General features: G+C 37.8%; 2 protein-coding genes and 1 non-coding gene across 3 annotated transcripts; 2 read left to right on the forward strand and 1 right to left on the reverse strand.

Moving 5' to 3' along the window:
* The first annotated feature begins 543 nt into the window (after positions 1–543).
* Positions 544–3,627, forward strand: LOC117548114 (tumor necrosis factor receptor superfamily member 5-like). Its single transcript, XM_034219148.1, has 6 exons — positions 544–670; positions 790–915; positions 1,103–1,234; positions 1,999–2,067; positions 2,153–2,302; positions 2,893–3,627. The coding sequence occupies exons 1-6, from the start codon at positions 544–546 to the stop codon at positions 3,051–3,053; spliced, it is 765 nt and encodes a 254-aa protein (XP_034075039.1). The 3' UTR covers positions 3,054–3,627.
* A 1,912-nt stretch (positions 3,628–5,539) lies between these two features.
* On the forward strand, positions 5,540–12,785 carry arl8ba (ADP-ribosylation factor-like 8Ba). Its single transcript, XM_034219152.1, has 7 exons — positions 5,540–5,874; positions 7,877–7,957; positions 8,072–8,145; positions 8,280–8,373; positions 8,492–8,559; positions 9,850–9,920; positions 11,859–12,785. The coding sequence occupies exons 1-7, from the start codon at positions 5,752–5,754 to the stop codon at positions 11,906–11,908; spliced, it is 561 nt and encodes a 186-aa protein (XP_034075043.1). The 5' UTR covers positions 5,540–5,751; the 3' UTR covers positions 11,909–12,785.
* Positions 12,786–14,731: 1,946 nt separating this feature from the next.
* Positions 14,732–14,803, reverse strand: trnaa-ugc. Its single transcript has one exon. It is a non-coding gene; the product is annotated as a tRNA-Ala (tRNA).
* Positions 14,804–16,432: the final 1,629 nt, after the last annotated feature.

The raw sequence follows: 16,432 nt of genomic DNA on the forward strand, positions 1-16,432 counted from the left end.
AATAAGAATAACAACAATAACATACGTTTAAAACACTAAGTAGCTGAATTGACAGACACAAGTATAGTTCAACAATCCAGATTTCAGTTATGTTTCGGCAATGTGCAGACACTGGTTTAAGTGTTTGATGTGACAACATCTTAACACCTCCAACACCAACACATGCTTTGGTGGAAAGTCTATAAAAGAAAGATCTATAAAAGTCAACACAGGCTGTTGTATCTGTTGTGTCTTTATAAATCTGTCTCAACTGTAGTTACTGTATGGTGTCCACCTTTGATGAACAAACACCAAGCTCCTCTCAAGTCCAATTTCCTAATAAAATCAAATTACAAGGGTCATCTAGTAAATACAGGTAATACACAAAACTAAAAACAAACCCAAAACAAAAGTAGGCGGCATACATCATATGTTGTTAAACACAAGTACAAGTGGTCTTTCACTTCCTGAGCGAGACAGTGTCTCTCAGCAAGCTAACCACATACTGACGTCATCAAACAGCCAATATAAAACCCTGAAGGCAAGGGAAGAGCATTGGTCATAATGATTTCTCTGAGACTTTCCTTGGCAGTAATATCTGCATTACGTTTTTGGACTATAGTGCATGCTGCAGGCTGTGGGGAACATCAGCATCAGGTAGATGGGCGAGGCTGTAATAAGTGTCCTCCAGGTAAAACACTTAATTCGTCTTTTAATTATTAGATAATATGTGTTTGAAATAGTTGTGTCTACTTGTCTGTCATGTTTGTCCATGTAAATGACTGGTTCTATTGTTTCTTATCATTAAAGGTACACATATGAAGGACTATTGCACCAAGAAACAGCAAACTGTCTGTAGACCCTGTAAGGAAGGTTTCTACTCAGACCAATACAACATGTTCGACAGATGTAAGGAATGCCGATCATGCCTATATGGTAAGACTGAAATTAATGTTTGTAAAAGTTTGATTTAGAGAAAATGAATAGTCCTCCTCTCTTTTTGGATATCTATAGTGAAACACCTGTTGATATGTGCAATACATTTAACAATGCATTTTAGTGGAAACAATACAACACTGTTGTTCCTGAAAGTCCTGTGGTTTGAATTATTGTCTGTCTACAGAATATGCTGAGAAATGTCAGAACACCACAAATGCAAACTGCTCGTGCCACAATGGTTTTCTGTGCTCCAACAATGTCTGTTCAGAGTGTCAGGAAAACAAATGCGTCAAGGGGGAAAAACCAAAGAAAACAGGTGAGAGTGGACATTTCTCTTTTCAAATGAATGCCGCGTTTGCACAAAGCAGGTTTGAATAACTTAAATTTGAGTTTTTTTATTTTATATTTGAGTATCATGTCATTGAATGTCAAGGGTGGTACATTGAAATAAATGTGGGTTGGACACAGCCTTGGAATATAGGTTGGATTAATGCTCCAACCCACTCTTATGTAACCACAATAACAAATTACAGTATCTTTATATATCAAATCACGCACACAGAATTGATGGGGATTTTCCAAATCGTTGTCACATTGGTCATTCAGTCATAGAAAGCTGAGTGTCAAGAACTGTGCAAAAGTGTTTGTTAAATTTTAAGCAATAGGAAATGTAGGGAGTGGGCTGCTGACTGGCATTTGTGTCTACCGTGATCAGAAGAAAATATTAATAATGATCTTTAGGAGCATTTGGAAGTCAAAACACTTGACAACACAATACTTTTACACCAGTAATGCCAGCTATGGGTTGACTTGAAGAATTACTTTAGTCGTGATGTTCTGGGGCTTTGTTTGAAAGTGTTTATTGATAGATTATATGTAAGTTATCTATCAAATATATCTATATAACTCTTCTAATAATTTTGTTTCTTGTCGTCAATGTTCAGCTTTTCAAATATGATAATGCTTTGATCTAAATGCTAATGCTAAAATGTTAATATATTAATAATAATAACGATAGCCTAGACCACCTTTAAAATAAATCTAAATCATCATTTCACAAACTGCCATCTCTTTCTGCAGAGATAGCCTTGGACGCCAAGATGATAAATTATACGTATCAGTGTGAGCTTTTAAAAGAAGAACGTCCCAGTAAGTTGATGCAAAATTAATGTTTTTATTTGATGACAACTTAGCTGAGTTAAACTAACATGACAATGATTTTATGTTTCACCAGATCTTACCAGTGAACCAAGTCCAGAGAGACACAGAGATGTTGTAGACTACGTTCCTGTGATCCTTGGCATCGGCTTTGTTCTGGTTTCTCTCACCCTCCTTGTGTTTCTCTCTTATGCCTGTGTGAAGAACCTAAAGAAGTATAGAGCACGTAAGTGGGCCTTAAAGATAACACTTATTTAACTATCAAATTACATTTCATTTAGCTGACCCTTTTATCCAAAACAATTTATAAGTGCAATCAATGATGCATGTACAAACTCAAGGAACAACAATCCTGCAAGTAATTTTTCTTCAAATCAGCCAAATCTGCTACAAACAGAAATGACCCTTCAATACAAAAAAAACATTTAACTCACTGAAAATGGATCTTGTCAAAAAATGTAAAAACAGAATTACAAAGAGCTTATTCGAAAACAGTTGCTGAAAGAAATGTAAAAAATACATTCAACTTATGTTTGTAGTGTTTGCACTGCTCATTTCTAATTTCATTGGAATTTGACTCAGAGAGAACATAACATAGAAAACATATTATGTTTTAGAAGAAACATGTACACATTATATACACATTTAAGAATAAGCAGCATTAGCATTGAGGAGCCTCAATGGAGAACAATATCATAGACTATCATGTTTAAACTATGTATCATACATGAAATCACAGTATCAAATTGTAGGGAACGTGTAGTGTAGTTGAGTGTATAGAGCATTTTAACATGACTTTGTTTGTATTTACCCAAGATAACTATCCTAAAGAGGTCTCCATCAACACGAGTGACTCCCGCCTGTCGAAGGAGGAGAGTGGGAGCGTGCTCATCATGCAGGACGAATCCAAGAACAACAGTATTGGCCCCCTGTGTCTGGAAGAAGTCGGGTTACAGTTTATTCAGTCTGTTGACTAATATAATATTAATGTAATTGTACAAATCATCTTGTTTGTTATTAGCAGACATTTACATATAAACCTGTCCGGCTTACAGAAGCACACTTCCCGGTTTCCATCAGCAGCAGGAAAGTGAAAGACCAGGATTTGTCTTACGAACATGTATTATAACTGGAAACCTTGTTCAAAAGTATGTTATTTTAGAAGAACTAAGTTCATAGGTCCGACATTCAGCCGTTTTAAAGCGAGTTGTTCTTATTTTGAAGGATTTGTTTAAAAAACCTAACAAACCAAAAGGCTTATGGTCATACTAATGGTAATTTCTAAACATTTCATACTTGCATTAAAGCAAAGTATTATATAGGATGTATTATACTGTTAAGTGTATTCAGCTAATATAACACCATATACACCAAAGCACACAGCATCCTTGAAGCAAGACCTGTAGTTTGTGGTCGCAGATGATGAATCCTGGCAGACTGTGTGTACTGTATTATGTATTTATTTCCCCTTGTGATTTTGTTTGTTATGTAATGTATGCATGTATTCATGCTGTGACAGCAGTAAAATGATAGTTTTATTGTGTATTTTAATCTCTTGACTTGTTGTCTTATTTCAAAATTAGGAATACAATGAAAAGGGGCCCTGGTCCTGGTCTGTTTTGAATTTCAAAGTCACAAATAAGGTCTCCCTAGGCTTCAGATAAATCGTCTCTTTAGTTTATTTTTTAAAGGCAACATTTATTCTCTTTTTTATTTGTACAACTCTATTTTTTACTGGATGAGTAGGGGTATATTTACACTACATTAAAGATTTCAACATGACACCAAAAGGTTAATTAGCTCAACAACAACAAAAGATACATTTGATAGAAAACAACAGTTAGTGAAAATGGTTGTCATTAAGTTATATTTCATCCCCACTCATGCTTTCAAAACAAGCAAACATGCAATGACAACAAATCATAAGTAGCACCCACCCACCTACAATACTCCCCCACCAGACTGACACATCACTGCTATAGTGGAGAACAGCTTCAACATCAAAAATCTCAAACCTGTTAGAAATCCCAACCCTTACACTCCTGTTGCTGACTTTTAGGTAGCAAAACCTTTAATAGCAACACAATTTTTGACACAAATAAACATTTATATATGGCTCTTGAGGGCTCTGAAGTGAAGTGTACTTCTTAAGCTGAATCCATCAATCAAAGTCAATCAAAGTTTCTTGTTCTTTTGTCTCAGAGGGCTTTACAGTTTATCCAGAACATGAACATACGTCGGAGATTCCCGGAGCTGTAAGCTTTTAAAAATATGTATTGAAGAGAGAACAGTCACTGTGTTTCTCCTTGCACTGTCTACAACGTGACACAAAGCTTCCAAATAAAAGTGGGACTGGTCAGAGGAAGTGAAATAAAATATGAGAGCAACTCAAAGATATTGTTAAAGACACGTGCACTTTCAGAGCAATTGAAAGTACATTTGTTATAAATGTTGTTGTATCCACAGAATACAAGGCTACCAAATAAAACAACATATCGTGAAACACGCACATACACAGAAATGAATAAATACATAGGCCTACATGCAATTGAAAATAAATGTCAACATACATTAAAGATATATAATGTGTTTTAATAGGGTTTTAACTCAACTTTTGTTTTTGTATTTAATAGCCGCTTTCACACCAAGTACTTTGCTGTACTTAGTTCCCAGTACTTTGTCCCGCCGAACTCTTTAGTCCCGTAACGGTCCTAGTAGATCGTGTTCACACCGGAATAAGTCCCTGAGGGAGGATTACGCAAATGAAGCCGCTGACGTTTCTTCTTCTTCTTCTTCTTCTTCTTCTTCTTCTTCTTCTTCTTCTTCGGGTTTACTGGCAGGGCGCAAACAAGTTCACAGCGTATACTACCCACCCGAAGTCCCTGGAAGTCCCCGGAGTTGGGGACTGGCTTCAGTAGAAGCTCCTGGGACTCCCAGCAGCTTCTACTGAAGCCTTCTAAGTAAATCGCAAGAAGCGCCGACTCCTCCTCACCACTCCACCGCTCCCATGTTTTATTTTGTGTTGCCATAAGTTAGTCTCTCTCCGTTGGTGCGCTGGGCTAATGCTAATAATGCTAATGCGAGCAGATAAAATGGCGGCTTCACAAAACTTTTCGGAGTTTTACGGGGCGTGGTTTGCAATTCGCCCAGCCAATCAGAAATTGGAACCTTTTCCTCCCCAAGTACCACCTCTCTAGAAGGGACTGAAAAGGGGTGAAAAGGTTCGCATGAACTAGGTTCTAGTTCCAAATCTTTTTGGTGTGAACGCAAAATCCCAAGAACTATCGGAACTATCGGGCCATATTCATTTATTTTTGGGGGGATGTGAAAAATTATGGGTTTTTTTGTTCTGAGAAAAAAGTCGGAATTTGGACTTTTTTCTTAGAACAATACATTTAAAAAAAAAAAATTCACATCCCCACGTTTTTTTCTTCATGTGGCCCTAACCGTCCTCCATACTTGAGTGCAATGCATTTTAGTGGATAAAAGACAACGCTGCACGCTATGGATGTATTTCCTTCATCTGCCTGCAGGGGCGCTGTCGGTGCGTTTTCTGCAGACTGATCATATGACAGCTGCCTGCGTCCCACTTCCCTTCCTCGCTGGAAAACGCCACATCTGACAGGGAGGGAGAGACAGACACTACCGTGGGGGAGTGTGGACACCGACCTGAAGATGCTGGCCCTAGTGAACCGGCTGCTGGACTGGTTTAAGACTATGTTTTGGAAGGAGGAGATGGAGCTGACGCTGGTTGGCCTCCAGTACTCGGGAAAAACTACATTTGTAAACGTGATCGCTGTAAGTCTTCAGCTGCTAGCCACCTTGCTAGGGGCAGTGCTAATACTATTAGCGCTAATAATGGGATAAGAGTTAGGCTAACTAGGTAATGCTACACTGTCTGGGTCTTCGGGTAGAAAAACAATGTGACGTTGATATGTTTAGGACAGAAGCATCCATAAAAACAAACCTGGACATGAGTCAGGTTGTAGGAAGAATGTCAACAAGTCAGCTGAGCTAACTAGTTTTCTGCTGGAGGGTCGTCGTCGGCTAGTGGCTAATTATGTTAGGATTGTTTAGCATGCTGAAACCTGAACGCAACATACACATATATGCCTTGTTGTGGTAAAATTGCATCACTTACTAGCTGTAGGGTCGTGGTATAGCGAGTATAAAGCTGTCAGACAGGAAGGTAACTGAGAACATGTTGAACCTTTCAGCCACTGCTGACTACATACAGGTACATACAGGTGTCCTGCAACAGGTTAAAAATGACATTCTCCGCAAAAAACAAATGATTTTTTTTACAGATTTTAGGAGCCTAGAACAAAAAGTAAATCTGTAGCTGGGTCAGTTTTTTTTGTTTGAACATATTATTTGGACATATTTACAAAAATATCCATGTCTCAGTTGTTGTTGGTGTCTGAGAACAGGTTGCAAGTTGCATATTAAAAGTGATATAAAGCAATGCTTAACAACTTTACAAGACTCATACTGCAGCAGCTTTAATGCAAATTGTGGTCAAGTTACACACAGATTGTATCTTTGACCTCATGTGACTGTGGCTGCAGAGCATCCTTTCTTGGCAGGCCATTTCTCTTGTGCAACTCTGCAACTTTGTGCAATTTGCCAACATTTCTCAAAGGTTTATAGTGGAGCAACTTTTCTTTGGCTAATCATCAGACAGAAACTGAGTTTTCAGCAGCATATTGTGAAAAGTAAGCTTAAGTTTCTCTGCTTTGTTTTGAGTTGCTTATCGGTTTGATTCATAAATGAAAAATCAAACACCTCAACTAATCAGAGACAGAACTGGACGATTGAAATATTTAATTACAAAGTCTTTGAAAAAAAGAAAGAAAATCAGTGCATAGTATTTTTTAGTGCAGAAACGTTTTGTTTACTAAGCATCAGATGGTTGGTGTCTGAGGAGGAAATGTGTGTGTTTTGTGGTTGGAACAAAACTAAGATCCTTCTTTCACACACGTAAGAGATGGCAGCCTCTGACACAGAGGAGTGAATGAATGGTTGTTGTGGGGGTGGTTCCTCCTTCCTCAGTCATGAGACTGCTGCACTCATTTCCACTTAGCTTCATCAGGTGACTCCTGCAAGTCATGTGCTGTGAAATGAAATGTGCGTACAGCAGCCCGCTGGTTTATAAAAGAGGGCAGGGAGAAGGGCGAGACACAGCTTGGGAGTTTGATGTTAAAGGGGAATGCCACTGATTCTGTATGCTGACACAAAATGAGCAATCACAAAAGCCACAATACGTTGAGAAAAACATCTGGTTTTAGTGTTTTACAGTATTTATCTTGGTTTGTTGATTTGCTTTAGGAGAACATATTGGCGTTTCACAAATACAAGTACCTGCCTTTTAACAGTTTTGGATACAATAACACATAAACTAGATTTGAGTGTTTTTTCTATAATTTTTCTAACCTTTTCTGTACCCCATTTAAATCTTAAATACTGTATGATGAGAAGTATTACACTGTAAGCTATGTTATAATAAAGGTATGTAAACAAGTGAAAGTACAAGAGATCCAGTGCAGCATGTCATAATGATAATACATTTGTTCTATTAGAGATTATATTATAGTTTATTTTAATATGGATGCGTAAAACGATTAGGGGATCAAAAACTCTGTAATACTGTGTTCTCTGTCCTCTTACTGGGCTGGAACATAATGGATTATGTTTTATGGATATTTTTCTATGTATGAAATGTCCATTTGCAGCTTTATTATACTGTTTTTATTGTCAGTTTTATTTTAAGATGTATTTTTACTTATGTATTTATTTTCAGTCTGGGCATTTCAGTGAAGACATGATCCCTACGGTGGGGTTCAATATGAGGAAGGTCACCAAAGGAAACGTCACCATAAAGGTATTTCAATCCTTATACTGTCAGTGCAGTGTAACTGTAAATAACCTTTTTAATACAAAGGAAGTTATAATTAAAGTATGAATATCACATGAAGATGTGCCTGTCATTCTGTAGATCTGGGACATAGGAGGGCAGCCAAGGTTCAGGAGCATGTGGGAGCGGTACTGTCGGGGAGTTAATTCAATCGTGTGAGTATATCAGTTTCAATCTTCATCTTTGTCTGACAAACATAATAAATGGTAACAAGCTCTTGAAATGGACGTAGTGTACTTTTAATGTATGTAAAACACATTTAACTTATTTTGGTCTTGCTCATTTCTAGGTACATGGTTGACGCAGCAGATCAAGAAAAGGTGGAGGCATCTAGAAACGAGCTTCATAATTTATTAGACAAACCTCAGTTGCAAGGAATTCCTGTAAGTGTTTTCCAGAAACCAATATTCTATTTCTGCACCATTTATGCAGAACTGTGTGTGGGTTTTAACAACTATTACTTGCTGCAGTTGCTTATTTAAATTGTCTTGTTTTTTTTAGGTTTTGGTACTCGGTAACAAAAGGGATCTCCCCAGTGCTCTAGATGAAAAGCAGCTCATTGAGAAAATGTATGTATGTCAAATGGTGCAAAGTTGTTATCAATTTAATTAAATTAGAGCTGAAGCCCAGTTTTGCACTGTTTCATATGTACTTTAGTGCACTATAGTCTCTTTCTGTCATGACATTGCCCTTTTAGTTTCTTGTTTAATGGTTAAATGGAAAAATTATTTAGGACTCAATATCAGAATATCATTATTTCAAACTGTGTCTGGTCTACACACAAGGTCTGGAGTTAAGTTACTATTTCCTTGCATTGAACATTTCTACAGTCTATTAATGTTCCTTGTCTGACACGTGTGGAAAACTTTAAATATTTTCATTAAACCTATATGCCTGACTTAATTTAGGAAATTGCAATAAAACATATAATAATTCTTAATATTAGGAAAGCAACCTGCATGAAGGAAGGTATCTGGAAATGGTTCTCTGCCTGACCATATTACAACTTTTCATTTAATCTGGTTTGCTTTTTCATCCATCAGCTGAACCAACATGTCTGCCTCTGACCAATACAGCCTATGCTAATGACAATGCAATTTCCTCTGACATCTCTACTGGTAAAACTGTTGCTATGTAAAGCAGGAAATGGCTCCATCTGCTGTCATGTTAGAAATATGTGCAGAGTTGCTGCATAAGCTGCCTATGAGTAATAATAATAATAATAAATAATATTTTTATAGCGCCTTTCAGGAAACCCAAGGTCGCTTTACAAGTCGGGTAGGGGGGGGGGGGGGGGGGGAGTAGGGGAAAAAAGGCAGACAGGTTAAGGGGGGGGGGGGGGGGGGGGGGAAGTAGCGGAAAAATAAACCTATTAAACTAACTATACAGTGGCGAAAGCCTTGGTAAAAAGGTGCGTTTTGAGGGCTTTTTTGAAAATGTCCAGGGTTGGGGCGCTGCGGATTTCGGGGGGGAGAGAGTTCCAGAGGGTGGGGGATGCCACACTGAAGGCTCTGTCACCAAAAGTCCGCAACCTGGTGCGGGGGGTGGAGAGGAGATCCTGTCCAGATGATCTTAGCTTCCGGGATGGAGTGTGGTAGCGGAGAAGGTCAGACAGGTATTGGGGGGCGAGGGCATGGAGGGATTTGTAAGTCAGAAGAAGGAGTTTATAGGTGATACGGTGCTTGACTGGGAGCCAGTGTAGGTGGATCAGGGTGGGGGTGATGTGCTGCCAGGGCTTGGTGTGAGTGAGCACCCTGGCAGCCGAGTTCTGCACATACTGGAGCCTGTCCAGGGAGTGAGATTGATTGTCAGCCTGATAGCAAACTTCTTATATTTATGCCCCTTTTCCCCCTTCAAAGGAATCTGGCAGCCATTCAGGACAGAGAGATATGCTGCTACTCCATTTCCTGCAAAGAGAAAGACAACATTGGTGAGTTGCAGTGATTGAACTCAATTTCAGAGTCTGGCATATGTCAATGACTAGCGAGAGGAAAACCAAAATAATGTATGATACGAAGCTGCAATGACCGTGCGATCAAATATTGCAATACGGATATCTTTGTCCTTTCGGCTAAGCAGTTTATTAAAGACTAACTTATAAATCGTCAAAAGTAAAAAGCGTATACATCTGTGCTTCATGGCTATTGTGACAGCTATTGTCTCTCTGTGAAGTGTTTTAGGGTGCATTCACATCTAATAGTCTGTTTTCTTGTGCGCACCAGAACAACAGTTTGTTACATTGTTTCATTTTTCAGAAGGTTCGGTTTGCGTTCACACGGGCAAAACTCAAACTGACTATAAACTTTAAACACAAGTCATGTGCACGGAAATGCTGTTCAACCATTGGTCAGACATTAAGGGGGTAAAAACGCAAATCCCGGCAATTTCTACCGGAGCCTCCGCCATGGAGCATCGGCACTTTCGGCAGGTTATTCTCATGCTGCTGTTAATATGGAGATCAACAGACACTAGCGGCCCGCGCATATGATTCTATAATCAGACAATGTCCGTTAAAAAACATTATAACACATATAATGAGAGACGTTCTGCAGTAAGGAGGGGCGTTTCACCGACGACAGGTGTTCTTACTTTTATAGTTGACGGAGCATTTTTACTTTACACGACACTGTTCAACACTTTATTCTGCTTCACTCTTTAACTAAACAACCGCGGATGTCTTGAAAGACTCTCCCGAAGATTTTGAAGATATCCGCGTTCTTGTGACGCGTACAGTTGCAAGAAAAAGTATGTGAACCCTTTGGAATTACCTGGATTTCTGCATAAGTTGGTCATAAAATGTGTTCTTATCTTCATCTAAGTCACAACAATAGACAAACACAGTCTGCTTAAACTAATACCACACAAACAATTATATGTTTTCATGTTTTTATTGAACACACCATGTAAACATTCACAGTGCAGTGTGGAAAAAGTATGTGAACCCCTAGGCTAAAGACTTCTTCAAGAGCTAATTGGAGTCAGGAGTCAGCCAACCTGGAGTCCAATCAATGAGACGAGATTGGAGGTGTTGGTTAAAGCTGCCCTGCCCTATAAAAAATACTTACTAATACTATTCTTAAGAAGCATTGCCAGATGTGAACCATGCCTCGCACGAAAGAGCTCTCAGAAGACCTACGATTAAGAATTGTTGACTTGCATAAAGCTGGAAAGGGTTACAAACGTATCTCTAAAAGCCTTGATGTTCATCAGTCCACGGTAAGACAAATTGTCTATAAATGGAGAAAGTTCAGCACTGTTGCTACTCTCCCTAGGAGTGGCCGTCCTGTAAAGATGACTGCAAGAGCACAGCGCAGAATGCTCAATGAGGTGAAGAAGAATCCTAGAGTGTCAGCTAGAGACTTAAAGAAATCTCTGGCACATGCTAACATCTCTGTTGACGAATCTACGATACGTAAAACACTGAACAAGAATGGAGTTCATGGGAGGACACCACGGAGGAAGCCACTGCTGTCCAGAAAAAACATTGCTGCACGTTTGAAGTTTGCAAAAGAGCACCTGGATGTTCCACAGCACTACTGGCAAAATATTCTGTGGACAGATGAAACCAAAGTTGAGTTGTTTGGAAGGAACACACAACGCTATGTGTTCGCAAGTAAGCGTTCCGAGACCACCTATTTTAGCGGACCAGAGTCCGGTTGTTTAGTTCACTTAAGAGGTCTCGGATTGTGTTCACACCGACCCAAATGAACCGCACCAAGCGGCTAAACGCACCAGGGTTCGATTCAACCGGACTATACAAGGCAGGTGTGAACGCACCCCTAGTGTCTGCTTGTAATAGCAATTTTAGTTAGAATTGGCTGAATAATACATCGATGCTCAGACTGATTCTGTGTTTCTTTGATTCCAGACATAACACTTCAGTGGCTCATCCAGCACTCAAAATCCAGGAGGAGCTAGCTGAAAATGCAGGAGTTGTTTTCAGCTGTGTATTGCCATGTAGCTGTTATGCCACCACCGGCCCCCCCCACCCATCACCTGTCGTATTTTCAACTCACATGCTGCTCTTTTCTGCTTGTGACACACACTTCCCCCCTTTTCATTTAGTAGTTATTTCACAAACCCTGAGAATGAACTACTAAAAAAATGTTATTCTGGTATCAGATGTAAGGAACATTATTGGCATTATTGTCCTGTAAAGCTTTGGAGTCAAAACATCATTTGGAATATATTTGTCATAATTTAGGCATTACCCGGCTGATCATACCCAGTGGTTCATAACACTAATCTGGGGTATACAACAACAACCTCCTAAAGAAGGGTTGATAACAATGTTCTTCACACTGTCACATATGACGCCAGCAGACAGCTGATGAGACATGCAGCTCTTCCCACTTCTTTCTAGCTCTACTCTGTGATCGTATTTGAATGTCACCTTTAGCTTGATAACATCTTCTTCTTTCACGGAGATGTCTATTGTTTTAGAAAATGTGCAAGTCAATAGATGCAGGTCTGTACAAATGTTGAGCTAGTATGATTTTTACTGATGTGAGATGTGCGTGTATGAATATGTGATTCTATTTAAAGTCTGACTGTTCTATAAGTAAAAATACGTGTACGGGGTCGTGTGGGTTATTTTGGCCTCAGTTTGTAAGTATCCACGGTGGAAGATGTTGTTTGTGCTGCCTCAAAGCTGAGAGAGTGGCAGAATGTAAAGTGCCTTGTGCAATATCTCTCGCCTCTGCAGCCAAACAGCATGCAAGGTGTGCCTACCTGGGAAAAGTAAAAAACACCACTATATATTCAACAAATAAAAAGGCTTGCTTTTTAATTTAAACTTTGTCCTGTGGTTTGTACACCTATATTTCATACATTTCATAAACATTAAATGTGAATGTGGTAACACTTTATATTAAGGTACACCATCAACTAGTTGTTAATTAACATGCATATTAGCAGTATATTGGCTCTTTATTAGTCATTATAAAACACTTATTAATGCCTTATTCTACATGACTATATTCTACAGGTAATAGGCCATTAGTTGGGAGTTTTTCCTCAATAACCCTCTAATATTCCTTATTTATTGCAAGGAAGGAAGTTGTTGTACACAAGCGTTGGTCTTAATATTCTCTCCGGCTCAATATGTCTAAATAACTCAAAATTAGGTATTTCTATCAAAGAATATGTTCCTTATTTTAAAGTGAAGTCTTGTTCATAACCAATAAGCTAATTTGACTCTAATTGACCTGAACAGGTTCCCTATTCTAAAGTTTCCTCCTCTTCACACTTTGTAAATACATTATAGCACACAACTACTGAAATTAACCTCAACAGTACATGAACAAAGTAGGCTCACGTTGAAATATCTGTTTTATTAATGAACCACTAAAGAGAGGTTCAGACACATACCAAAACATGTCAAGTTTCTCCAAGGCTGAGAACATAATATGCAGCCTGTACTTTTTAATAAAACTGATTTTTAACAGAGTTTATGTATTTGTGATCATTCTGTGTGACCTGCTTGTATGTATACTTACACAATAGGTGTACTGTTCTCTCTATTTGTTGTACTGTCTCAGTGTGAACATAGATTAAACAGCCAGCCAAACTCTTTTGAGAGCCAGGGAATGAGCAGCCATGCTCCTTTATTGACTCAAAACAGAGTCTATGAAGAGCACAGTGCTGTATAGAGCCATGGCTGCATGGAACACACTGCCAGATCAGATTTCTAAAGAAACAACTAAAGCAAGCTTCAAAAGACGATTGAAGAGGCATCTAGAAGCCCAAAGATTGTAAATTACACAAGCGGCAGACAGGTTATGGTAAACATACAGCAGCACACCGATTCATATAGGTTTTTTAAACACATGCAGGAATATGGTACTTTCGCTAACATAGACACACACACAGCCTTTCACAGTTATGATGAGGATTGTATTTGTTTAGTTTGTTTTTACTCTAAAAGAAGCGAAGGGAGACATTTGGAAAATCACTATTATTATTATTCTTTTTTTGAATTTTTCTTTCCAAAGAAATGGGGAATAAGAAAATAAGCTGTAGGCTATGTGATGGTTGATATGAAAGTCACTGTTTGAAGGAAAATTGACGCCGTACACGATTTGTATCATTGTCTTGTAATGTACTGTCGAATGTCATATTTTATGTTATTTGTGGACCCCAGGAAAATTAGCTGTTGTTATGCACCAGCTAATGAGGATCCTAATAAAATAAACAAAAATAAACAAATTTGCAGTCCACTGACATTCAAATGGAGTGAAACTATAAAAAAAGAAGTTACAAGGCACTTAATAATCTCATACATGCAAGTGTAACATACACAGATTACTTGTAGATTATGGTCATGTAGAATAAGGCATTAATAAGTGTTTTATAATGACTAATAAAGAGCCAATATACTGCTAATATGCATGTTAACTAGTTGATGGTGAATGTGTGTACCTTAATATGACGTTGTACCGCTTATATGATGAACATTGATGTCTATGTGCCTTATTCTGTATTTGACATAATTGTTTCAATAAAAAAAAATATATAACTCAATATATTGAGATAGCTAAGTCAATATATTGAGATAGTAAGTCGATATGTTGAGATAGCTAAGTCAATATATTGACTTACAGGATTAAAAAAATGAATTCCAGTGGCGCAAACAGGTTTCCATAGTTATCACTGTCACAGGTGATAATGATTTGTTCTGCATTTGGGACTTGTACCGGTTCCCAAACCAAATCCCTTCGGATTTAACCACTTCAAAATGAGTGGAGATGCCGGGGATTGAACCCGGGGCCTCATACATGCAAAGCATGCGCTCTACCACTGAGCTACATCCCCAGTTGCAACAAACAAGAACCTTACAATTTACAAAACGCATTTACTCAAATATTAGACGTCAATATTAGACAAACATATATTTTAGCTTGTCAAAGTCAAGTCCAAGTCAAAGTCAACTTTATTGTCAATCTTTCAGTTTGTATGTAGGCTACAGACAGAGAGATCAAAATACCGTTTCCCACAATCCTGAATACAATAACAAAGGTATATAAAAATATGTTTAAAAATATGTATATACCTATATATATATATATATATATATATATATATACCTATATATATATATATATACACACACACAATCAACAGAGACGCATTTGTACATATGCACACATTAAGACATAAATAAAAGCACAACAATCAATACAAAATAACAGTCATTTCAAAAACTTTGAGAATGTACATGACTTAGCTATCTCAAAATATCGACTTAGCTATCTCAATATATTGACATAGCTATCTCAATATATTGACTTATTTATCTCATTATATTGAGTTATATATATTTTTTTTTATTGAAACAATTATGTCAAATACAGAATAAGGCACATATACATCAATGTTAATCATATAACCGGTACAACTTTATATTAAGGTACACAAATTAACCATCAACTAGTTGTTAATTAACATGCATATTAGCAGTATATTGGCTCTTTATTAGTCATTATAAAACACCTATTAATGCCTTATTCTACATGACTATATTCTACAAGTAATAGGCCATTAGTTGAGAGTTTTTCCTCAATAACCCTCTAATATTCCTTATTTATTGCAAGTAAGGAAGTTGTTGTACATGAGCTTTGGTCTTAATATGCTCTCCTCAATATGTCTAAATAACTCAAAATTAGGTATTTCTATCTAAGAATATGTTCCCTATTTTAAAGTGAAGTCTTGTTCATAACCAATAAGCTAATTTGACTCTAATTGACCTGAACAGGTTCCCTATTCTAAAGTTGCCTCCTCTTCACACTTTGTAAATACATTATAGCACACAACTACTGAAATTAACCTCAATAGTACATGAACAAAGTAAGCTCACGTTGACATATCTGTTTTATTAATGAACCACTAAAGAGAGGTTCAGACACATACCAAAACATGTCAAGTTTCTCCAAGGCTGAGAACACATATGCAGCCTGTACTTTTTGGCTTCCTTTATTTATTTATTTGGTTTGCCCGTTGATTGTCTGTTTGTTTTGTTTGTCCACCATGTACAGTGACCTTGGGTCCCTTGAAAGGCGCTATATAAATATCATTTATTATTATTTTATTATTATTAATAAAAACTGATTTTTAACAGAGTTTATGTATTTGTGATCATACTGTGTGACCTGCTTGTATGTATACTGTAAGAGTCGGTGAGGGCTGATAATTTATTCCGGGAAATTATTCAGACCTACTAATTGATCTCACCGAAGTTATTGAGTCTATGTAAGTTTACTGCTTGGCTCAGATCCACCAACATCAGCAATATCTCACCTCTATTAACTCCCAGAAGAACCAGGTTCAATTAACTGCTGTTTCAATTCAGACAACTCTCTTAAATCTGTTTAAGCGATCCCGAAGGATTTTGATATCAGTAAATGAGGTGTGGCCCTACCTAAGTGTGAGTGTGGCAGGGTGCAA

Source organism: Gymnodraco acuticeps, unplaced genomic scaffold (assembly GCF_902827175.1).
Source record: "Gymnodraco acuticeps unplaced genomic scaffold, fGymAcu1.1, whole genome shotgun sequence".
In the NCBI taxonomy this organism is placed as follows: Eukaryota; Metazoa; Chordata; class Actinopteri; order Perciformes; family Bathydraconidae; genus Gymnodraco; species Gymnodraco acuticeps.